General features: G+C 47.6%; 1 protein-coding gene across 1 annotated transcript in view; it reads right to left on the bottom strand.

Moving 5' to 3' along the window:
• Positions 1 to 19,079, bottom strand: part of LOC147722641 (uncharacterized) — an 89,273-nt gene extending 70,194 nt beyond the window's left edge. Inside the window, exon 1 of the mRNA XM_086967339.1 lies at positions 17,811 to 19,079. Coding sequence (XP_086823465.1) covers positions 17,811 to 18,606 — 796 coding nt within the window. The 5' untranslated portion in view covers positions 18,607 to 19,079. The remainder of the gene's footprint in view (positions 1 to 17,810) is intronic.
• Positions 19,080 to 26,121: the final 7,042 nt, after the last annotated feature.

Genomic DNA, 26,121 nt, shown 5'->3' with positions numbered 1-26,121 from the left:
CTACTTCAAATTACTCCTCTACTGGAGTTAACTTGTGACCTAGTGATAGCAAGAGTAGATTCTTGCACCATAGCATACATTAGTCTACCAAAAAAGCACTTTCAGGATTTAAAGGCTCCACAGCTAGACAACCAGAGTAAGTCTGAAGGTGTATGGCAACATAAAGGCAGCACTGAAAGCTCTGCACTCTGTCAGATGCTATGAGCAACTTTCAATTTATCTGTGCTACCCAAAAGCCTGCTTGGAAAAGGACAAAGTTTAACAGCCGGCCCAAAGCCTAATAGGATTCTTTTTTCTGCATCTGCAATTGCGGTTACCCAAAAAGCATTCAACTAAAGATTGAAGATTGGAGAGTGGACAATCTGAGTTCAGGTTTCTAAATGATGAAATGCTAAGAGTCCCCATCTGAAGGCAGATCCCTGCCACATGAGTTTTAGGAAGGGCCTGAAAACTCAACACTTATTCAAACAAAGAAAGAGGTTAGAAGATAAAAATAAAGCAAGAGTCTAAATTTAGAGCAAATCACAAACATTTTATCTCCAGCGCTAATGCATTTCTTGACTGATAGATGGCACTGTGTTTGCTTTAAATACTGGTTATCACTGTATCAAGAAATGTTTTTGTCAGGTGGGTGCAAGTTGAGCCAAGTAGCAGACAGAGAACTAGATGGACCTGTGCTAGGGTCCTGAGATTAGAGTCATTGAGATCAGTAAAGACTTTAAAGAACTAGGGGGTATATTATCAAGCCTGGGCGATAAATTTATCGCTGCTTTATCGGCATAAAACTGCTGATAAAGCGGTAATAATGGGCTTGATAATATGCTCTATGGAATTCCAATCGAAGCCCATGTTAGATGTGAAGACATCTAACATGGGCTTCGATTGGAATTCCATAGAGCATATTATCATGCCCATTATCCCCGCTTTATCTGCAGTTTTCTGTCGATAAAGCAGCAATCATTATATCCCCCAAGCTTGATAATATGCCCCAAGGTCTGGAGGATGTATGGAGAGACTTTCTTCTTAAAGAACAAGACTAAACCTACTTCTCATCATTCTATGATATAGACATATGTGTCTCGACAACTGTGTTTTAAATGTGTGTAGGTGACTTGCGTGGTCATGATGCTGAAATTTGTTTTGCAGTGTCAATAAGAAACACACTGCCTGCAGAAGGAAGAGGCAAATGGGGGGGGGCACATTTTGTAAAAGTTCCTTTAAAGAGTTTGGCACACATAAGAAACGAATATGCATATGCCGCATTTGTTGTGCATAAAAAAAGTAGTCTTCGACTTGTATTTAATTACTAATGACTTTCTGCAGCTTGCTTAAAATCCCAACAGTGAATGAAGGTGAAGGTAATTGGGCGTTCAGGTAGTTAGTAAATGGTCACTAATGAACTGCTTCTGGCAATCCTTGACTATTAGAAGTAAGCAGGGGGGAGAAGGTGGAAGGGAGATCCTGCCTTCACTTTCACAATTTAAAGTCAGGAATAGTAGTCGGAAAGGAAAGAAAACTCAACAGGGTTCCATTAAACACCAACTTTTACCACTGATCAAACAATGAATTAATTTAATGAAGGAGTGGCATGTTTTGCTCAGCTCAGCAGTGGTGTGGGAGGCACACAGGTGCAGGAAGGATCGCAGGGCACAGTTTAATTTCAGAAATCCCTTTTGTACACCCGTCTTCTGTAAACGCACTAGCTCTGCACCACCAGGGCAAACCTATCACCATCTTGGCTCTGAGTGTCCCCTTTCCTTGCCACCACTTCCTGCTCCCATCCTCTAACCCCTCCCAGGGGGTGAGTCCCCTCCTCATTTGCCCTGCCCCCAAACCTGCATCCCTTTCCCCTACAATCATTCTAGTGACGTCATGATATGGTACATAGAAAGGCTGCAGTTTCTTAAACATTCTTTGTACATCTCACAACTTTCGGTTGGTCAGTCAGAAACATCATGTTATTTTCACAATGTGCAATGGGGCCCATCGGGAGATGGGGGGGGGAGACCGACCGGAGACAGTATAAGGTGTGTGATAAAGGCCGCTTTATTGGGAACAGGTGCATCTTACTACAATACCAAATCCTTGGCCTTTGCCGTACAAAACTAGGCCTAACTAAATATATACATACCTGCCACAACCACCGCCCCCACCCCTAAAATGTTCCCCCACAAACAGCATATACATAATTACCAAGTACCCAAACGCCTGCCTCAACTGTTTAAACACTTGCCATATGTACACTCCCTCCCCCTCTGTCCAGGAAACCTCATTCCTCCTATCCTACCCCCCCTTAACTAGGAAAAAGCGCCATCCCAACAACATCTCACCAGCACCTGCCCCAGCGACATCAAACCCCAGCCATCCTAACAAAGAAAGCACCTGATCCCAACAAAACCCCTTCCGAAAACAACCTCCCCCATGACCAACAGACCTCGCTCAACCCCCTACTTACCATGCCACCATAGGGCGGGAGGGCGGGACAAAAACGTTCCTGCCTACAACTCGACTGCTGGGTCACTGTCCCTAAAATGGTGGACAGTGACCCAACATGGCCGGTATTATACACACCAGCCCAAAAGGAGCCCAAGCCTTTCACCAGCCCAAAGCTAGCCCAAGAAAGCCCAAATCCCCCAAGAAGCCCAACCAGCACAAAACTCCTTCCTGTCCCCTGCCTATCTCATCCCCCTCCCCTTCCTCCCGGGGCCCCAAAATTGCCCAGGGGGGGCAAACCCCATTGGGGCCCATCGGGAGACGGGGGGGAAGACCGACCGGAGACAATATAAGGTGTGTGATAAAGGCGGCTTTATTGGGAACAGGTGCATCCTACCACAATACCAAATCCTTGGCCTTTGCCGTACAAAACTAGGCCTAACTGAATATATACATACCTGCCACAACCCCTGCCCCCACCCCTAAAATGTTCCCCCACAAACAGCATATACATAATTACCAACTACCCAAATGCCTGCCTCAACTGGTTAAACACTTGCCATATGTATACTCCCTCCCCCTCTGTCCAGTAAACCTCATTCCTCCTATCCTAACCCCCCCTTAACTAGGAAAAAGCGCCACTCGAAAGCCCCATACGGCTTTCGACCCCCCCAGGACCCTGCACCTTCGGATACCTGCGCACCCCAAGAGCCCTATCTACCACCTCCTTCAGCTGCACAATATAGATCTCCATCCCATATCCTCGCAAATGCACGCCATCCTCCATGAAAAAATACACTGCCCCATACCTCAACTCCGGGTGCTCCATCCTACCCAAGCCTTCCTTCTCACAGAAAGCCCGCATTTCCCTGTTAATTTTCCTCCGTGTCCTGTCAAAAGCTGCAGGCCTTTCTGCCCCCCTCCAGCATCGTCTAGGAATGAATTCCGACCAAATGACCTCACACCCCGCCCACTGCCTCCGAATTTCCAGCAGATCCCTCTTCATCTGTTTCACCAGTGCCAGTCCCTTACACTGCACCAAGTCATTCTCTCCCAAGTGGATGACTACCAAATCCGGACAGACCCCCCCACCGCACAACATTGTTTAAAGCCGGCACCAACTCGTGCCAACGCATGCCCCCTTTTCCCCGCCAATGACACCAAAACAACTGGTCATCTAACTCCAAATTTAGGTTCCTGTGCTTCTCCCATTCGGCCCTCTCTGCTCTCTTAACAAAGTAAATGCTCATCGCCGCCGCCGTAGGCCCCGCCACCGCACCTGCAAAGATACATGTGTAAGTAATGGGCCAAACATGTCAACCTCACTCCACTGCTACCCCCCGCATCATGACGTACGTCCTATAACAGTCCGATTTCCAGCGTCCCAGTCGTTTGATCTCTTTTTTGCCCCAACCCTTTCGCGCCGCCTCCGTTGCCGCACCAATGCAAAAAGAATGCGTCCCGAATTCCTTCGGGTTGTCACCCATGGACCGCAGGGCGTACCGCAGGACCCACAGCAGCTGAGCTGCCATCACCCGACCAGCCTCTCCCCGACCAAAAACCTCCCCACCGTCCTGTGCCCGGCCCCCCGCCAGTCGTCTCCCCCACTCCGCCAGACACACCGCCTCTGACCCCCCAGGACCCAGCACCACCCAATACCCTCTCCTCGCTGATCAGTCTTCGACCGTCGCAAACGTACCGCCACCTCCCGGCCCCGCAAATCTACCTCCCCCCACCGCACTCCTGGCCGTCCCCGCAACCCCACCAACTCCGACACCCGGAACGCTCCCAAAACATCCATGACATCAGTATGGAAAACAAAACCGTCTCCGCCTGATCCCTGCACACCTCCGGTAAGCGGCGCACCAATCCTTCCAGCATCCCTTCCGTAATAGGACGTCGCTGCCGCACCCTCGCCCCCTTCTCCTTCTCCCAACCCTCCAAAAGACGCCCCCCAGCTCTCCCGCCGAAGGCGCGTAACCCCACCAGAGCTTCCCCATTAACGCCACCCCCGCCAACTTTCCCGCAATCGTCACCCTTGCCAGCCCCTTGTCCATCAACCCGAGCATGTACCGCACCACCTGCTCCTCCCAACGCCACTGGCCACGCTGCCTTACTGCTCCACCACGCAGAAACTCCAGCCACGCCTGCTCATAAGCCTTCCACGTGGACGCCGCCAGAGACGCCTTCACCAACTGAACGACCCACGCTCTCTCACCAACCAAAGCTCCTCCGGCACCCGCGTCTTGACTGCGGCCGCCTCCGTGGCTAGCCCATGGAACCTCTGCCACTGTGAACGAGACAAAGCATCCGTAATGTCATTGTCCACCCCCAGTACATGCTGAGCTTGAAACAGAATGTCATGCTCCAGGCACTTGAACACAAAAACGCACATCAACTTCAGCACCTGGGACTCCCTCGCGGACTGCCGATTCACCACATATACCACCGACATATTATCCACCCTGAACAAGACTCGCTTGTGCGCCAAGTCCTGCGCCCATACTGTCACTGCTACCACCAAAGGAAAAAGCTACAGGAACGCAATACTCCGTCCCCCCGCCTGCAAATGAGCCGGCCACTGCTCCGCGCACCATCTCCCCGCCCAGTAGAGACGGAAGCCGCCGACTCCCGCCGCGTCCGACGACATCCTGACGTCCCACTCCCAGTCCTCTGGCGGCGCCATGGGCACTCCATTAAAGTGCCCCAAAAAGGCAAACCACATGCTCAAGTCCTCTCTCGAACCCGCCGATAGTCATACGTGATGATGTGGCAACGTCAGACCGGACAATGTCTGGCAAAACGTCCGCCCCACCCGCACGACTCGGCACGCAAAATTTAGATGCCCCAGCAACACCTGCACCTCCTGCACCTTCACTTTTCGCCTGGCCAACATGTCTCTCACCAAATCCATCATCACCGCCTGCTTTTCCTCCGGTAGGCGCGCTTCCATGGCCACTGAGTCGAGCTCTATACCGAGAAAGGACAGCACCGTGCTGGGACCCTGAGCCTTCTCCGGCGCCAAGGGGACCCCCAAGTAACCCATCAAGTCCGTAAAATTATCCAGCTGCTGCCGGCAGTCCGTCGAACCGGGCCGACCCACCAGGAAGAAATCGTCCAGGTAGTGCGTCACCGTCTCAGAGCCTGTGCGCCAGGAAAACGCCCACTGCAAGAAGAAGCTGAACCTCTCAAACAATGCACACGACACGGAGCACCCCATGGGAAGCGCTCTATCCACGAAAATGAGGCCGTCAAACTGGATCCCCAGCAATTGATGATCCGCCGGATGCACCGGCAACAACCGAAACGCAGATTTGACATCGCATTTTGCCATGGGTGCACCCTGCCCTGCTGGCGTCACCAACCACCTCGCCACGTCCACGGACGAGTACGACACCGACGCCAACTCTGCCGAGATGTAGTCATTCACCGGCGTGCCCTCCGGCCATGACAGATGCTGAATCAGTTGAAACTGACCCTGCTACTTTTTTGGAACTACTCCAATCGGGGAAATGATCAAGCCCGGCAAGGGCGGCTCCTGAAAGGGCCCCACCATCCTCCCTTCCTTCACCTCCTTGAAAAGCTTCTCCCGGACGATACCTCTGTGCTCATTCACAGACTTCAGATTCTCCGCCCCCCGAGCGATCCACGGACCCTCGTACCCCAACCGAAAACCCTCCCTGAAACCCCGACGCAGCACAGCCGCATTGTCCGCCCGCGGATAAGCCAACAAGAGAGGTTCGAGCCTGTCCAGCCTAACCGGTGTACGAGCCTTTTCCCATGGCACCGCCCCTGCTGCCCCCTCTCCCTCCAGCGGGATCTGGCACCGACTGCTGCCCCTGTGCGGGCCCTCCACTGAGCCCCCAGCAGCGCACCACAGGGTGTCTCCTCCCGCACTTGGAGCATTCATGCCGGAAACTGCACATTTGCCGGAGACAGGAACCCCTATTGAAGTCCCAGCAGGCCCCGACGCTGTTTGTACTTCCGGTGTCCCCCGACCCCAGCCCCCCACTAGTGGGGCGGGCCTTAAAGGGGTGCGACGCCAGCGGAAGCCCGCTGGCCGTGTAGATGGTGCGGCCAAACTTTGCCCCACTCATCGTCTGCTGATACAAGTCCGCATCTAGCTCTCCCCACTGCTCCCCCGGGTCCGAAGCCATGCGTGCCCGGAACTCCTCGTCGTAATGCGACCAAGCATAACCTCTGTATGTCGCGTTGACCGCCGCACCACATCCATATACTTGAATAAAGCGACCGACCTGTCAGGATACTTTTCGCAGTAGACACTAGCGTAAATCAGGAAGGCAGCCGACCAATTCTCAATAGTCACCGGTACCTTGGGGCGTCTAGCTAACTCCTGTTCCTCCTCCTTCGAACCCTCCTTGGCCATCAACTCCCTGTGAAGCAACTTCAAAATCTCCACATACTCCCCCTTCCAGATCTTCTCCTTGGTCGCCAGCGACAAGTGCGCCCCCAGTGGTTTTGCCACCCCCATGTACGGCAGCTTCTTGACCGGCACATCACAACTCTCCTTCGCCCCGCCGCCAGACGCCACCGCTCCTCCGGACTTCGCCGCATCTCCCGTCCCCGAATCCGCCGAGGCTGCATCTCCCGCCGCCCCTCGTCCCTGTACCCACTCCTGCATCCATCACATACCTGCCCTTCACCAGTCGCACCAACTCCCCACCTTCTGCATCCGTACCCACAGACACCTGGCCTCTCCGAGGCGCACCTGAATTGCCCCCCCGGCATCCGCACCTCCAGTCACCAGGCCTCCATGAGGCCCGCCCAAGCCACTCCCCATCCGTGCTCCGGTCTTACCTGGCGTCAAGGCTGGCGTCCGCACCGGATCCCGCCGCCTAACCAGTTCCGCTGGGGGGGCCGTCACTCGCGGCACCGTCTGCCGGGGGTATACCTGCAAAATACTTCCAACAGCATTACTCGTGTCCCCCTCCCCCTCCCGAAGCTCCCCGTCCTCCTCCGACACCAACTCTCTGCTCACCCTGCTCAAACCTGCCTTGTCCCTGCACGCCTGCATCAGCGCCCCCCAAGTCTATGCTCTCCCTTCTCCCACTCTGCGTCTGGCAATCCGAGTAGCCTGACACACGCTCTCTCCATCCCCGTCCCCCGGCGGCCGTCTCGACCCATTGGGAGGGGGGCGACGGAGACCTATGGCCCTGCCATCCACTGTCCTCACGTGCATGGTCCCTCGGTGGAGCGCCACCGCCCTTACAAGGCAGAGGGTTGGAGCCGCATGCTGCTCACCCGAGCCCCCTGCCAACTGCTCCTGCCAAGAAAAAAGCGGGGAAGTCCAGCATGCCGATGTAAACTCACCTCCTTCGCCCCCCCAACCTCCTTGTGCGCCTCTCCCCCATGCCACTGAAGGCCCTGCCTGTCCCGCTAGATGTCCCCTCCACCCCTGTTCCCCTGCCACCACCCCCCACACCCCCCAGCGCCCTCCTGTGCCCACCCCCAGACCACCACACGCCCCACATCCCTGCGACCCACCCCCGGTACACCCCATCACCCCTCTGCCCCCTGTACCCCACTCCCCGCACCCCCCCCCCCTTCCCCCTCTCTTCACCCACCCCCTCTCTACACCCGACCCGCGTGGCCACGCCTCACCCCTTCCCGGCCCCCCGAACACCCCAGCCTCACCCCCCCACCCCATCCACCCTCACCCCCCGCGGCGACGCCGGCCTGATAGGCCCCACCATGCCCCCTTCCCATACGACGATGACCCCAATCTAGCTCACTCTCTCCCCCCTCACCTGCCCCTTCCTCCTCCTCCGATTCCTCTATCAGCAACGGGGATCCACCCCCCTCCCTCTGGCCCCCCAGCCCCACCTCCCTGCCTGCACCCAGGACCGACCCCCTCCCCCTCCCACGACCCCCCACCACCCCACTCCCCCCACCTTGCAAGCCTGGTAACCCCCCATCACCCCCTTCCCCCCCAAGCCCGCCACCTTTCTGCAACCCAGGCTCCTGCCCCCCCTGCCCCCCAGTCAGAACCTCCAACCGGGCACTTCCCCTTAGCACCCCTCCCACCCCCCCCGCTTGCCGCTCCTCGTGCCCCCCTGCGCCCCACTCCCATGCCCCGCCGGCCTCTACATTGCAATCAGCTCCCCCTCGCCCCCCACCCCCTCCACAAACGTCAAAGGCACCTTCCGCGCCCCTCCTCTCTTCCTCCCCGGCCCTTTCCCACGTTGTGGTGCCCCAGCCGCCTGCCGACCGTCGCCGCGCATCACTCCACCTCCCCACCCCTCCCCCTCCTCTCTCTACACCCGCGATCTCGGCGGCTCACAAGCCGCAACCGCCGCCGCGGCGCCATCAGCAGCAGGCCGCGGAGGCCTTACCCGAATATCGCCTCTCAGCAGGTCCATCCTGCCCGCGTCCCCCAGGAGGCGCAGCGCCTCCCGCACTCGAGGGTCTGTCATCGCTGCCTTCGCCATGCCAGGTAAACGCCGCTCCCTCCGCCTCGCCAACCACCACCGCTGTATCACCGCCTCTAAACTTCACGCCTCAAGCCTACCACCTCTCACCACGAACCTCCGCCGCTAACACAATCCTATGAAACCTACCCTGCCACAAGCAAACCAACTACCAACAAAAACTTTCCTGCCTACAACTCGACTGCTGGGTCACTGTCCCTAAAATGGTGGACAGTGACCCAACATGGCCGTAATATACACACCAGCCCAAAAGGAGCCCAAGCCTACCACCAGCCCAAAGCTAGCCCAAGGAAGCCCAAATCCCCCTAAGAAGCCCAACCAGCCCAAAACTCCTTCCTGTCCCCTGCCTATCTCGTCCCCCTCCACTTCCTCCCGGGGCCCCAAAATTCCCCAGGGGGTCAAGCCTCCCTCCGGTCGGCCGCCCCCGCAAAGCCCCATTGTCCTCTAACATTTGTCGTTGATCCTTTTCTGACAGCATTATCCTTTTTTGAGGTGTCCCTTTAAGCAAGGTCTCTGTGTTTGCGGTTCCAGGCTGCCCTTGCTAGCGATTTTGTGGGCATCCATTTGGAACTGCCCTGGCTGCAAGTGTCGTTCCGCTTGCTCAGGAGCCTTGCTGGCCACTCGCCTGCTCCTCAGTGACCCTGCCGCGAGGCATCCCAAGGATCTTGTGGGAGCAGCTCATCTTACCTAACCTAACTGTTTTCTTTTGGTTATTTTTCTTGGTTTTCTTTTGCCTCACCGCCCCTTTGACCCTGCATCTGTGATGCCCGCTTTCTTTGGTGTGGGTGGTTGGGATTCTGAATCTTCTTGGGGGGTACGTGTGCCTAAATGGGGGTTGACACCCCTTTTTAAACCCCCGGGGAACTGGCCACTTCCTTTCCTGATTGGTTGGCTAGGGGTTGCTTGCGCGGCTACCAATCTGGTACCCCCCTTTTTCATGAGCTTGCTGGAGGAGGGCTCCTGCCCCCGGGAGGTGTTTGCCACGGGCACCTAGAGGGTCCAGCTTCTCCTCCCTGACCCGTGCTTCATCTCGACGTAGTCTCTGCCCTGGAGGGGCAGCGATGTCCGTCTCTGATCCCACTACAGAGGCATAGACGCCCCTCCCCCCCCTATGAGTTTTAACCTAAGAACGGATTCCCCTACTTGATTCTCACACTTTTGCACTTTATGAAGTGCTTTTATTCCATACTTCATCAAGTTTGGTTAGTGAAGCGTATTTACTCTTCATGGAACGCCATTTCATCTTGAAAGTGCAAACATAATATTACAGGTCGTTTCATTGTTAAACAAAATATGTTTTGCAGCCTTGCTAATTGCTCAATGGTGTGTAGAACACACTCCACAATAAACAGGTACTCTTTCAAATTTCATCTAAAAAGCCATGGTTACATTTCCCGTGATATTGATGCGGTCAGCAGCAAATAACCTTGATATTGTCGGAGATGATTATCATTAAAAAATAATTAGCACTTCAGAGACCAAGGAAAACGGATGAACATTCTGCGTGGTGGATGGTGAGTGACTTTGCCCCATTAAGCTTGCACATGGTCTAATTGTCAGAACAGTTGCAGGGCTAAAGTAAATGACGCACGCGACCCTGTTCTGTTTACATGTTCTCCGGAGCTACTGCTTGTTGCTGCCATTAAAACCAGCCCTCCTGGCACTGAACTAGGCAGCAAGGCAGCCAGAGGAATTTTTTCCTTCTCGGAAAATGCAAATAAAATGATGATTGCAGGAATGATTTAATGACTAGCTACTGTGCCTGTAATTGTGCCATTTGCTTCCGCCAAGTTTAAATTGACACCATCTATATTTAGCCATAATCTGCGGATTTGGAGATACAAATTAACATAACATATCATTTTATACTGTGCAGGTACTTTACATCGCCTGGGCATGGCATGATTCACTTCATTTCTGTAATGTGAGTCAGGGCGAATAACATTTCTCATTGGTGGATCAGTGAGTTGAAAAGGCAATTTATTTGTCATTGCTTCGAGGCATCAATTTCAGAATCGCTCCCTTTTTCATTAATATATTGGCTGCATAAGGGAACCTTCAAACATTTAGTGAATATGTATCTGAGGGTCTCGCCAATCAAACCTAAGTTTGCCAAAAAGACTTTGATTATATGCTCAACCAAATCAAGAAGGCATACAATGGCTGAAAGTCAACTACAAAAAGTATACAACCTTACAAACTCAATGCAATGCCCCCACATTAGTCTTGCTAGCCTAGAACGTGACTAGATACCCACATTCACTAACTAGATGCCTCAAATTACCCACCTATCCGCGTTTGATTGGTTCCTAATGTTCCCATACCCTTCCAGTAATTACAGAACTGAAACACCTTCATGTAGAGGCACATGACTCCATGTAGCAAAATGTTTAGCTCAATAGGGGACAGAACTAGGCCCTAGGCTGCTGTCCCAAGTGAGAATCCTCATTGCTGGTACCATAAGGTCAGGAAATAACCGAACATTCCTAACACTGGGAATAACAAAGAAAACCTTGAATGCCCTTTCCCCCCTGAGATCAGATCTTGGCTTGCATGAAAAATGCCTCTAAGCAGTTCAACGAATCCACCACAAGAGCAGGAAGAGAGACTACGAGACAGAAAAGTTACTATACTCACAGATGAGCTAAAATCTCATGAACCCAATGTTTGAACAACAGATCACATGCTGCTCACCCAGCCAGGACGCCACTGTCTGCTGGGGTGACTTCAATCCAACGCGTCCGAGCAGCGCCAATGAGTGGCCAATGAGAGAAGGGGGAAGAACCAGTCCCCCCTCTGTGCTATATAGTGCTAACTTGACCCCCACCGTGCAGACGCCACAATCTGCTGGGTGGACTTCAAACCCCAAAATCCAATGCTCCTGCGCGACTTCAACAAAAGGAGGAGCGCATCTCCCACTGAGCTATATAGTGCTACCTCGATCCCCGCTGTGTGGGATACCACTATCTGCTGGGGGGTACCTCCAAGACCCAAAATCCAATGCGCCTGAGTGACACAAACGAGAGGAGGAGGAATCAGTTCCCCTCTGTGCAAAATATCGCTACCTTGACTCCAGCTGCAAGGGACATGCATGGGCCACGCTCGGGGAAGCCCTGGCCATCAGTCGGCCTGTCTGCACCTGCCAGTGACAGGAAGAGGCAGGGTAAGGCCACCCCACTTGGGTCTGTGTCCCGGAAAAGCCCCAGCCATTGCTGGTAATACTGTTAATTTTGCTAAATATGCTAGAACTAGTGAATGCCTCCATGTACACTAAAAGTCTTAATTACTTAGCTTCAGCTGAGTATTTTGATTATGATTACGTTTATATTTCTTTAATTTTTACATGGGTCTTGTAAGCCACACTTAATGGGAGCAGATGGCTGCTCGGCACCAATGATTGCACATTGAATTAAGGTGGAATTCAACCATGGACGAATGAAAAGTGGAGGACCATCCATCTGGCACTGGGAAGGATCCGAAGGATGCTAGAAGACATGAAGTCGAAAACTGTACCTTACAGGATATGGATAATCTAATTGTGAAGGTGAAGGAAATCCTTAATAAAGGTAAGGAACAACCCATGTTGCAGGCACCTAAGACTAAAATAACCCAAGTTTATAAGGGGAAGGCAACTGATGAACACACCAGCATGGAAAACCCCTTTCCTGTTGACATACAAGACTCTGAGGGGAAAAGGGCCTCACATTCTGTTATATTACCTAACGCCCAGTCAATATCTACTAAATAACAGCCTCAAATGGAAGTATCTATCAATGTCCAGCCTAGTAGCTCATCTCTTTTAACATGTTCTAATCACTATGTTCCGCTTGCAAGTCCTGATAGAGAGAGGAAACAACCTTAAACTGCTGAATCTATGTCCAATGCTAAATGTTTAGATTGTTTATAATGAAATACCTCTAGTACCATTCATTTGTAATTTTGTTTCAATGGCTGGGCCTGACTGTTCCCTACCTATAAGGTTCAATTAATTAACCAAATTATTTATAGTTTTTTTGTCACATGGGTCAGTAAGGAAACGTACAGTCCCTCTATTTACAACAATATTCAATATATACTCAAAATCTTCATTTAGAAAAATATTTTTACTTCATGATTATTTCTTTTTTTGTCTTAGTATATATTCTACAAACATAATAAACACATTTATCTTTTGTATACTGATACATCAATATACAGTGGTGAAATGATTTATGTACAGTGCATAACTCAAAATAAATGTTAACACAATAACATAACATTTACAGTGTCATACAGTCCTACTACATAATACTTGTATACCGGGATATTCACTACTTAGCCTCGGTATTCTCTCTTCTGTATGGTCCAAAAATAATGTGGGGGATGTGGAGGTCAGAGAAACGCTTTTGTAAATTTTATCACAGAATTCACACCACTAAACGTTGGTTGATCTGATTGTCTCTCAATATTTTTTGTTTCAGCACTAGCGATACTCTTGGCCTCGTGCTGTGGGTGGGTGAATGGGGGGTGTATGCCAACGCATTGCGACCTTCAGGTTTGGACCTATGTTTAAAAGAAGGTCTTCCTCAGGGCTGGTGTAGTTTTCCTGTTGTAAGACATTCTAAAAGGGGAATACAATAGGGAAATGTACTTGTGTTTTTTCTTTCTTGTTTAATTAGTACAACCGCCAAGTATTTTAGTTTTGTTAGCCAATTACCAGCTATGGGTGTCAAAATGAGAGGCTGTGAAGCGACTTTCACTCTTGGAGATGGTTTATTTTCTAGGAATATAAATGATAAATACAATCCTATGTCTGAACTTTCTATTGTGTGTAACATTACAAAGATAACCAAGCCTGGTGAACAAGAATGTCCTACCTGTTCTCCATTTAGATCCTTTTATTCAAAAGGAATGTGTATACATTATTTCTGGGGTCCGGTACTAATGGTCACACTATCTTTTGTGCCTGTTAGTGAGAGAGGAAAAAACATCTTATATCTGTTTCTATATTCAAAAGTGGCTAAAGAGTTAATCAAGTCTTTCGCCACACTAGTGAGGGTTTTGTTGAAAAATTTAACCAGATCGTGATTACACATTAGTAGATCGGAGGAAACGTGATTGCTGGATTATACATCATTCTGTTAGCTTATATTGCTAGTAACCGTTCCGGTGAAGTTTTCTTACTAGCATTTTGAGGCTTCATTTATTCCTTGTGCATTGTGCTGGCCGTTAGTTCTACTTGTGTCCTCTCAGGAGACCGCATGCAGCCTCTTCGTGTGTTTCCCAATCGTCGAGGAAAAAAATGCCCTCATTTACCTTTGTTTTCTTCTTCCCCTCTCTAAACGCTCCTTCTGTTGTAGCAGTTATGCTCAGTCTCCGTCTTTGAATCTCTGCAACTTCTGCTGTTGTATAGCAGCAGTTTCCTTTACTTGCTGGTGGATCACGTGTGCGGTGTCCGCCTATCACCTTGCTGGCCGGATATACCTTGATCCTTGCAATGTTTTTTTTGTTCCCTGACATGCTCGCTGCTTATGATTCGCATTTCTACATTTAGTTAGTGCTTTATTTTGCTCAGAAGGGATTGTACCTATATGGATAGTGATACGGGGTCCCTGCTGTTCAAACGTAAAATTTGCTTATTATCATTCCGTTTTGTGGATGTTGTCAATACTTTCCTTTTTCAACATGTTTGTTCTAATGAGTGTCCTCTGTTTGTCAAAATGTGCTTTGTTTTGGGTTTTCTATACAGCCGCTGCATTTCAACTTCGACTAATCTTTCTTGATGCAGAGGGCATGGTCCTATTTTCACGAGCTGTTCTCAAGTAAAGCATTTTGTGTCTAGGCAGTTTCGGATCAACTCCATTCGATGTCCTATGGGCACCTGAATTGGCCATTTATACACAATGCATTATTTCTGAGATTTCATTAAGTCTGTTAACATTAGTGCCCAATATCAGAATGTATTTAGCTTAAAAGTTAGCCAAAGCTGTGTCTAATGCATGACCCTTTATGTGCTTCAGCACGGTCCATTTTAGATCTTGAGGAGAGTGGTTCTTTTCTAGGCAGTGTTTTAACATCAGTGTGGTAATATAGATTTTCCTAGTATTTATGATGGAAAGTCTTAATTTTATTAAAGACACGGAGGCGAGTATTATGCCTTCTTTTCTTGCTTTATTCTCAATAGCAGCAAGATAAGTAACAACTACAAATACCCAGAAGGCACAGCAGGAAAACTACTGGCCAATGGGATTAGAGTAAACAAGCAATAGACCAATCATAACCAGGATAGTATATATGGCCAGCTCTGACCACACAAAGTCCTCTTTTCTTGTGCGAGAATTCAATGAGAATGCATAAACAATGGAAATATAGACAATAAAATGCAAAAAGTCATAATCCAAGCCAGAAGATCCTGAAGGAAACCCAGGACTGCAGGATAGCACTGAAGGAAACTCCTATTGCAACGAGGTGAAGAGCCAGATGAAGGAAGTCCATCCACAGGAACAGACGCAGAGTTAATTGGAGGCTGGTGGTAAAGCCGGAGTTCCTAAGGGTGGGAAAAAACAGACAAAATTAGTAAAGCAGAGTTGGGATAATACTCGCCTCCGTGTCTTTAATAAAATTAAGACTTTCTGTCATAAATACTAGGAAAATCTACATTTTATCTCAAGAACGGAGGCTCCTATTATGCTTGTTCAAAGCATATCAACAACTAAGGAAGAAGCAGTAACAACAGGTTTGCAATAAAACGTTTTGAAAATAGTATCATTAGACCAATCTGCTGATTTCAGGATATCCTCCAAGGCTTTAGAGGCCATAGCACCCCTAGCGGAGTGAGCACCAAAAGCAGTAACATCAATGCCCGCGAGGGACATGATCCACCTCACCCAACGGGCTAAAGTGGCAGAGGACACAAGATGATGGGGTTTGCGAAAAGAAATGAGCAATTGCGAATGAGAGGAAGACCTGAGATCAGCAGTTTTCTGTTCGTAACTTTTTAAACATTGTCCAACACAAAGTTGAGGTTGCAAAGGAAAACAGGGATAAAACACAGATTGTAAATTAGTTTTGGTACGCCTGTGAACCTGAATCAAAACACCAGAAGGTGAAAGCTGTCTGGAAGACAAATCCAAAGCTTTGACATCAGAGACACGTTAGATTGAAATTAAACATAACAACATGGTAAGTTTGGCTGAAGCATTTTGAGAGAAAGAGCATCATTGTCAGGCCATGAGATAAACAATTTGAACACCAAATTAACATCCCATAAAAAGGAATACTTAGCCAACGGAGGTTTTGAAAATCGAACTCCATGAAGCAGCCGACACACCAAAGGATGGGAACCTACTGGCTTATTGTCGATGGGACAATGGTTCAAAGAGATAGCAGATCTGTACAAATTAACAGTGCGATAAGATTTACCCGCACTGGCTTCTGAAGCCAGGAAATTAACCACGAAGCTTAAAGGAGCTGAAAAGGGATCAACAGACCGTTCCATACACCAGCTTGCCCATAAAGACCAAGCAGACTTGTAGGCTCTGGAAGTACCAGGGGCCCAAGCTCTGCTGATAAAGAGTGAAGCCTCCTGTGAAATGATGACGTCAGACGAGGAAGTCCGGAAATCTTCCAAGCTGACAGAACCAGAGATCTGTCTAAGAATTCCCAAAGACTCTTTGCCAGTTCTGCGAGAGGGTTCGACTTTGTGCCACCTAGATGGTTTATGTAGCGAACCGCAGAAACATTGTCCATCCGAAGGAGAAGAGAACAACTTGCTTTGTTCTGTGCCAGACTGCGGATTGCAAAGGAGCCTGCCAGCATCTCTAAACAGTTGATGTGCAATGACGACTCCTCTGGAGACTATGTACCTCCAGTCGATATTGAACCACATCAGGCGCCCCAATCCGACAGGCTGGCATCTGATTCTAATACAAGATCTGGGGCCGTCGCGAAGATTGTTCTCCCGTTCCACGCATCTAAATGGTCTATCCACCATTGTAGTTCGAGACGGGACTCTAGAACTCGTAGGGTCGTAGGCCTTTTGTCAGACTCTATGGAGGCTGACAAAAGGCCTACGACTCTTGCAAGAGAACGTAGAGACACTTCGGAAAGACGAAGAATTTGACATAACTCTGACCGAATGGCTGAAACCTTGGATTTTGGAAGATAAAGAGATGCAGTGGAAGAGTCCACGCGGAAGCCTAGAAACTCTACACTCTGAGAAGGGACTGACATAGATTTCTCGGAATTGATGAGGAAACCCAGATCGAGGAGGAGAGACTGAGCTACATCGAGATGGGAAAGAAGAGTTTGCTTGTCTGAGTGCATGATCAAGATATCGTCCAGATAAATGATGAGACGAATACCTAGGGAGAGCAGATATGATACCACAGGCTTCATCACCTTGGTGAAGCACCAAGGAGCAGAAGAAAGTCCGAAAGGAAGCGAACACAACCGGTAAGTGACACCGGACCACTGAAATTGTAGACATTTTGTGTGAGACTCATGGATAGGAATTGAAAGATATGCATCTTGAAGATCAAGTCTGACCATCCAATCGGATTGGCGCAAGGTACCTCTGAGATGGAGAATGGTCTCCATCTTGAAGTGGCGATAAACCACGAACTGGTTGAACCACTTGAGATTGATGACTGGACGAACTTTTTTGTTCTTTTTGTGAACCAAAAAGAGGGAGCTTAGAAAGCCTGAGGGATCGAAGGGAGCGACAAGAATGGCTTGTTTTTGGAGAAGATTTTGAATCTCCTGAGAGACGAGCAGAGATACGTCTGCGGAAAAAACCAACGGAGGAGGAAAAATAGCCTGGGATGGTTGAGCGTAAAACTCTATGAGATAGCCTTGGACAGAATTGAGGACCCAGGGGTCCGCTGTGGGCGTGCGCCACCTGTGAAGAAAGAGAGCAAGACGACCTCCGATAGGAGGGGGAGGGCTCACCTTGGTTGTTGACGTTGTTGTTGTTGGAACGGAAGCCTTTCTGTCCTCGGCCCCGGAAGCCACGTCCTCGTTGGGGGTAAAACTGCGGCTTGAATTCTTGATAGCCGGAATTGGCTGCGCCTCTGGAACCTTGGTTTGGATAACCGCGGCCGGAAGAGCGGTTCCTGCCTCTGCCGGCCCTGCCAAAAACCCGAGGGGCAAACACTCTTTTGATGGAAAACTGGGCCTTGTCCAAGGAAGCAAAAGTGGACACATAACGGCTGAGACCCTTGACAAGGGAATCACCAAACAAAAGTCCGTCAGCTTTGACACCAGGATCCTGGGTAGCCAAGTTGGCCAACTTCGGGTCCAATTTGATTAACAGGCCCTTACGGCGCTCATGAATGATTGCTGCATTGGCATTACCTAACAGGCAAAAGGACCTTTGGAGCCACAAAGAGATTTCTTCTGGATTAAGGTCCGTACCTTCCAAGCGGGCTGTCTCCGCCATATCCGAAACCCGGGCCAAAGGACCCACGACGTCCAAAAGCTTGTCCTGGCAAGTGGACCAGGCCTTATCCACACCCTTGCGTGGATCTTTGCCAAATTTCGAGAAGAAAGTAAGAAGAGGCTGATCTATAGAAGGAGTAACGGTAACATGACAGGGAAGGGAAGGTTTTGGACATTCAGACTTGAGTTTTGCCCGAACAGACTTGTCTAAAGGCAGACGGAACTTGGAGGAGATGTACTCTCGAACATGGGGAGTGGGGAACCACTCTGTAGAATTAGGATGTCTGACAGAAGCGGGTTCAAACATAGGATTGCCCTACATATCCAACACAGGCTGGGATGCAAAAGCATCCAATCTCTCTTTCTTGGGGGAAGGAGGATCAACCAACTGAAAGAAATCTGCTAATCTGCTAAGTCATCAGTGTCACCCAAATCATCGTCATCATCTGTGTCAGGAATAGTATTAATGACCAGCTTCTTAGGAACCTCCACATTTTTTGTCTTAGTTTTACTTTTAGACATAGTAATCTTTATCCCCTTCTTGGTGGGAGGCCTGGGAGGAACCACGTCCTCAGTCAAATGCGAGGAGGACTTGCGACCCAACAGTGACACATTTTTGGAAAGAGAAGTGGAAGGAACCAGTTTGCGTTTTCTGCTATCCCCCGCAGAATGGGCCAAAGCTTTGGTCATGAGGCTCAAAAGGGAATTCTCCATGTGTTTAGAAACACGAGTCATTGAAGCCTCGACAGAAGTCTCCACAGAATTGTTAATAAAGTGACTGAGGTCTGTCTTGAAAGCCTCGCTTTCCTCATTGTCCAACTCGGGAGAGCTTGGAATCTCCATAATAGGAAAAAACAGTGAGGCAGGGGTTAATTAGACCAGGGAAACAAAGGGGCCGTAAACGGGCCGGAATGGCAGGGAGACACTCCCCGAGAGGCAGACGAACAGCAGGAAGCCACAGAGCACAGTCGTGAGCAGCCGGTGAGGAGCAGGGAGCGGGAAGCGTGCGCAGCGGTGAGAACCAAACGCTGCAGCGCTCGAGGGGGTGAACCCGAAAACGGGACCGGAGTAAATTGAAAAACGAGCGCGAATGCGCTCGAGGCAAAATACCAAATATGTCAACAAATAAATAACAATTAAGCAATAGAAACGTAATAAACACGCAAAGAACAATAAATTCAATAGAGAAATAGTAAATGCGACTTATCTGACTGCGTAGCAGCAAGAAAAGAGGACTTCATGTGGTCAGAGCTGGCCATATATACTATCCTGGTTATGATTGGTCCATTGTTTGTTTACTCTAATCCCATTGGCCAGTAGTTTTCCTGCTCTGCCTTCTGGGTATTTGTAGTTGTTACTTATCTTGCTGCTATTGAGAATAAAGCAAGAAAAGAAGGCATAATGGGAGCCTCAGTTCTTGACATAAAATTATTTTACATTTGAATCGGGACGTATGTTGTGTCCAGCACGTTTTTATTGGTTGCGTTGTTTTTCCCACATACGCTTTGGCATGTACAAATCACACAATATACCACATTGGTGGCATTGCAGTTTGTAAATTCGTCATGTTTGATGCTCTTGTTTTCATAATTAAAGGTAAATCCTTCAATGGTGTTACTGCACTCATTGCAATTCCCACAGCGTTGGTGCCCCTTGACTGGGGGTAAGGACAAATTTGATTGTAAAGGGATTTCTGGTCTTTTTTTCTTAGTGTTAGCCGGCACTAGATGCTCTTAATGCTCTTGTTTTTCTTGAGCGCAAAGATTGGTAGTTCTTTAAAGATTTCTAGTCCTTTTACAATTTGCCAGTTTTTTCTCACAATTTTCTTGACTTCATTAGTAAAACTAGAGAACGTAGTTACGCATACCAGAGGCATCTCTTTTCCTTTTTCTTTTGGTGTTAGCAAGGCCTCTCTCGGTGTGTACCAAGCCCACTTCATTGCTCTTTTTGTCAGCTTCCTGGGGTAATTTCGTTCTAACAGCTTTTCTAAAAGAACTTTTGTATTGGAAAAGTAGTCCTCCTTCTTGGCAAAATTTCTTCTTATCCTTAAGAATTGACTAAAAGGAAGGTTCTCTTTCAGATTTCTTAGATGAAAACTTGTGAAGGGCAACAGTGTGTTCCTGTCAGTGTCTTTGGTGTATTAAGAGGTATACATTTTTCCTTCATCATTTTTCACCATGATGTCTAGAAAATTAATTTCCACATTACTTTCATTCAGCGTAAACTGGATGTTCAAATTTCTTTGATTTAGCCATATTCCAAATTGTTTCAGTTGTTGAGATGTCTCTCTCCAGAGCATAATGACGTCATCAATATATCAATGCCATATTTTTATATGGCCTTCGAATGGATTGTTATTGTATATTCAACGTTCCTTATAGAGTGACATGAACATCACTGCCCTTTCTGGCGCTAATGGACAACCCATTGCAGTACCTTTGATCTGCAGGTACTGCTCATCGTTGATTTGAAAAAAGCTCAATCAAAAATATGTCGGTACTGCATGAGGTCTTGTGCGTTTATCCAAAAAGTATTCCATTCCTTCTAATCCTTCTTCCTGAGGTATGTTTTTATATAGGCTGACGATGTCTAGGGTGACAAGAAGTTCATTTTCATCCTCAAAACTTTTACCCTCCAGGAATGTTATTGCCTGCATCGTATCCTTTATATAGCTGATGGTAGAGTTTGCCAACGGTTTTAGAAAAGTATCCAGATATGTGGCCGGTCTTTCAAGGATTGAGTTTACACCAGAAATAATTGGTCTCCCTGGCGGATTAGCTGCACTTTTGTGTATCTTGGGGAGTATGTATATGAGTGGGGTTCTTGGGTTGTGATTGTAAAGAAATTTCGCTTCTTTATTCGAGAGCGACCCATTTTCCACTCCTTCCTTAATCAGTATTTCAAGTTTTTCCCTAATGATTTTGGGGAAGTTCTCGTCCGTTTTCCGATAATGCTCTACATTTGCTAGTTGTCCATACATTTCCTCCTCGTACTTCTCTCTCTCTATCAAGACAATTCCTCCGCCTTTATCGGCTGGCTTGATTATAATTTCTTGGTTGTTTTTCAAACCCTCCAGAGCCACTTTTTTTTTTGACCCATATGCCATCTGGTGTATTTGTTGTCCAAAATGTCTTAATCTTTTAAGACATTTTTCTCAAATTCTTGTAGCTCGAATGGCATGCTACCTGTAGGTGGAAAAAAGAGAGATGGATCTTTTAAGCCAGAAAAACTTCTTTCTGGAACATATGGTTTATCTTCAAAGAATGCCCTTAGGCGCATCTTTCAGAATAGTTGGATTAATTCTTGTTTCATTTCACAAACATCAGGAGATTTAGATGGGATAAATGACAATCCTTTAGTCAGTACCCGTGTCTCTGCCTGATTTAGGCCCATTTTGGTCAAATTGTAAATTCGACTTCCAGTGTTTTTTACCAGCGATAAGTTTTCCTGCGGGTTGTTATTTCGCCATGATATTATGCCCGGTTGGGATTCGGATTGTACCATTGTTCGGAACTGTTTCTTGTTTTCCGCCCAGCATGGGCCCCGGCCTAAAAAGGAGGGGGTCCTTGGAAAAAATGCACTTGTTGGTTTCCTCTAGAGCTTGTCGATGGTTCTGCGTCACGAGTTATCAGAAAAGGATGAGTCGTCTGAAAAAGTGGTAAACTGTTTTTTACTTCTTCCTCCGTAAGTGCAAAGAACACTAGTGTTCCCTTGCTGTTTATAGTAAGCCTTATCTAGAAACGGATACACTCTTGCTTCACTGAAATTTAAAATATCCCTCTGTAGTTTATTTCTTTTAAAGTCTTCCGTGTTTTTTTTTAAAGTTACGTTTTCTTTCTCAAGTTTGGTGAGTAAATCCTTAGCGTTTTCAATGGCAGTGTTACTCTAAAAAGTTTCTTCCAATTATCTACTAAATAACAGCCTCAAATGGAAGTATCAATGAATGTCCAGAGTAGCAGCTCATCTCTTTTACCATGTTCTAATCACTATGATCCGCTTGCAAGTCCTGATAGAGAGAGGAAACCATCTCTAACTGCTGAATCTGTGTCCAATGCTACATGTTTAGATGAAATCAGAGTTATTGTTGGCAGTTTCAGAAGTGATCTTAACGCTATGAAATAAGCAGTTTCCGCATTAAAGTAAAGGTTTACTGACCTTCTAGAAGTCAACAATCGATTAACTGAGAAACTCTTGACCTATCAGGCCTGCGATCACCCTGCTTGTCAAATGGAATTATCTAGCCGCCACTTAAGACCAGTAAATTATGCAGCACACTTCTGGTCAGATGCACCATTGCGAAGAGAGAGTTGACCTCTCCTACTGTTCTCACTCCATTCAGGGATAATACTGATTGAAATCACTTGTGTTATGATGAATACAGTACATGCTAATTTACAGGAAGGTGTTAATTTTAATCCAGCCAATCCCTGTTCCATCAGACCTACTCAAAACCCTTTATTTAGCAACAAAAGTATGAACGTACCAAGGTACATAGTGAAAGAGCCAATATAAATAAAGGAGTTCATTCATTTTTGGTGTGCCAAAAAATTCCTGCCTCTTTTTTCCGAACCAATAGGGAGCTACATGATCAATGCCCTAAATTAAGGGAGTGCCAAAAAGAAACTACTGAATCATTAATTAACAAGGTGACCCACTGGAACTTGTTGCAGCGCCATTGTCTTTACCTAATCCATTCAGATAATATACATACATAGCATTTAAGTTTCTGCAATACTGGCATCTGATGCCATTAAATGAACTCTAAGAAATTGTAATCAAGTGGATGGGCAACTGGCTGTGGATGCTCGCACCATTTCTCATCTAGGTTCTAATATAAAATTCAAAATGGCCCAAGATCTTCAACTCCTACTGTATTACTCCTACAGTATTACCCTCTTTGAAACCAGGGATGTCTAGCAATGCAGTTCAAACTGTCATCTCTAATTCATCAAGTGATTTGAGCCTGCTTGGAAATATTGTCTTGCAGAAGCTATGAGGTTAGAGTTTCCCCTCTAGCAGAGATTGATTGACTGCATACTATTAAATTAGATAACAAATATGTTGATGTTTTCTGCCAATCTACCTCCCTCTGTTCACCAATGATCAGGTGTACACCTATTCTAACATCTGATTCTTCTGTATTACCTTGGCTGCCTTGCCTTCCTCATGGTAGTGTCAAAAGCACATTATCTCTGAATATATGCACACAACAATCAATCAAATCTACACAGAATTGTCTTAGCATTCATCCTCAAGTTCTTTTTTCTACAGTGAAAGAGTTTTTGCCCCTCATTCGGAATTTATCATGGAATGTAGCAGATTTGCGAGGGAAAATCAAAAATCCTGAGTGGGGAATTTGTGTTGATTAATTTGACATCATACTTATGCAGGATATGTGGGCATAGGAGCAACCATTCAGATCAGGTTACTCAAACTATAGCACAGAAGCCATTTTATCTAGAGAAGGTTGCCACTGCAGTGATTTATTAATCGGGGTCAGAAACTCTCTTAATTTAGAGGATCATTACGATGGTGGCGAGACTACGATCGATAGGCTGTTGGTGGCAGTCTCCCCATCATTGGGACCACCTTCACGGCCCGCCACATGGCGGGCGGTGTGATGATGGTCGGAAACACCAACCGCCACGCATCCAATGGGCTCCTTGGGCCCACCAGTGCGGCGGAGGGCCTCGCAAAACCTGCATTGGTAGCAGTGCCTGCCTTACTCCACCGTAGGGACTACGATGTCCCTCTCTGCCAGCATTTCCAAGGCGGTTCACATGCCATGGAAAAGCTGGCAGAAATCAACTTTGGGGGCCTGTAAAGGGCCCCCTTTTCCCTGGCCTTAAGCTGTGGGCACTGGGGATGCCCCCCTACATGTCCCTGCACCATGTCGCAGGCACAGCATGGTGCCTGCCATGTAGTGCAGGGATAGGTGTGGTGACCCCTTTTGTCTTGCGGTTTGTGCTGCAGCCAGCAGCACATACCACAATACAAAAAATAGGCAATGCAAGCGCCTGTGTAGCGGTTGCATCGTAATTCCTACTGTGGTCCTGCCACCTTGTAGGTGGGCGGTCCCAAAAGAATACAATGGCAGACGGACTTCACCACCATCGTAATCAGCCCCTAAGTTAACAAGCATTTGCAATGCAATCGGTCTCGCCTTTGGGACATTATATGTATTTAGCTATGCAGCACAATAGTTTGGGCGCTGAAACATCTACTGTTCTTTAACACGGAGGGAAAGTAAGCACCAAACTGCGTGACACACCAGGTATGAGAACACATGGAGAGAAATTCTGCCTTTCAGCAGGAAACGCTATAGTCCAAATCTCTGTTTTTTTAATATAAAATTAGGGCCTTCGGTGGTCAAATCACTGAAAACTCAAGATTTGAAAAAAATATTGTTGTCCACAGGTGCTTATAGAAGGCAATTTCTATGGACTGGAATCTAGAGAATGATAAAGTGATTCTAGTATTTTACTGACCTCTGCTGGTCGTTTTCTATCAAGACAGTTAAATAGAGGCAGTTGAACAGAAAAAAAATTCCCTAAGCGGAAGCAGACAAGTCCTAGGCCTGATCTCCAAGCCCACAAAGTATATTCACATAAGTATACACTAAAGTATATACAAGAGGTCTCGAATGCTCGACCTAAAACACACACATAAGTATATACTAAAGAACATACAAGTGGTCTCGAATGTTCGACCTAAAAACTGGAGGGGGGGGCAGGGCAGGGTTCTCTAATGAAGCTTAAGTGTTCATTTGAATGGGTGCATGTATAGCCTTGCTAATGTTTTCAGGAGAGTATTTTTATATTACTTATATGCAAGTAAAAGTCAAAAGTGTCCAAGTCTGAATATAAGTTTCTTAGTAAGGTAAGTGTGGAAATGTACTAGCTTAAACTTACTTTTTTAAGACAAAATAAATACAGATAAATACAGTCAGAAACGTAAAAAAAAAATAACAGCATGAAACTGGATGCCTACTTTTAATAAAGGTATGTGTTTTCTAGAGATATAGTCGTCTGGTGCACTGCTTCTATGAAAATCAAGGTATGCTTATAATATTAAGTATCTTTTCCTACACGTGCTGAGCTCTTCTGCTAAATAGATGATTTACAAGAAGTTAAACTGTTAGTGGCGTCCAACGAAGGCCCAGCATGGTTAGATATTTGCATCATTTTAATACATCCAATAAATATGTGAGTTCTATTTAAAGTAATTGTATTCAATTTTACATTAGGCGAGGATCCTGATGATCTGGCATTAATTGACCTCGCTCGAACAGGAGTACCGGCTGGGCGGTGACGTGGGGAGGGGCAGGGTGGGGGGTAGTGATGTATGGATTAGGGACTTAAACAGGTAAGTAAACATATAAATAAATAAAACAAATTTTGTTGCGTGCACTGCATCACCAAATGAGAAGCAGTGCGAGCAACAAAATTTGTTTAATTTATTTACATGTTTAATTACCTGTTTAGGTCCGTAATCCATTCATTACTACCCCCCACCCTGCCCCTGCTCCTCCCCACGTCACCGCCCGGCCGGTACTCTAACTACCGGCCGCGGCTGTGCTCGAACTATGTTCAACACCTGTACTGTAGACAGTTACCACCCTTTAAATAACTAACACACTGTAGCACTGGCTAGGCGACTTGCATATTCTTGAAAGCAAGACCACAATTCTCTGAAACATGAATCATGCATGAGTAAAAGAAGTACAGTAGGAGGACTGTGGAGGTAAAAACCAGGAAAAGACCAGATTATGCCAGATAAAAAGGGACATGTGGGTGTTTTCAGCAATACCAAATAGCAGGGT

Source organism: Lissotriton vulgaris, chromosome 4_1 (genome assembly GCF_964263255.1).
Source record: "Lissotriton vulgaris chromosome 4_1, aLisVul1.2, whole genome shotgun sequence".
In the NCBI taxonomy this organism is placed as follows: Eukaryota; Metazoa; Chordata; class Amphibia; order Caudata; family Salamandridae; genus Lissotriton; species Lissotriton vulgaris.
This window is presented reverse-complemented; position numbering and strand designations above follow the sequence as displayed.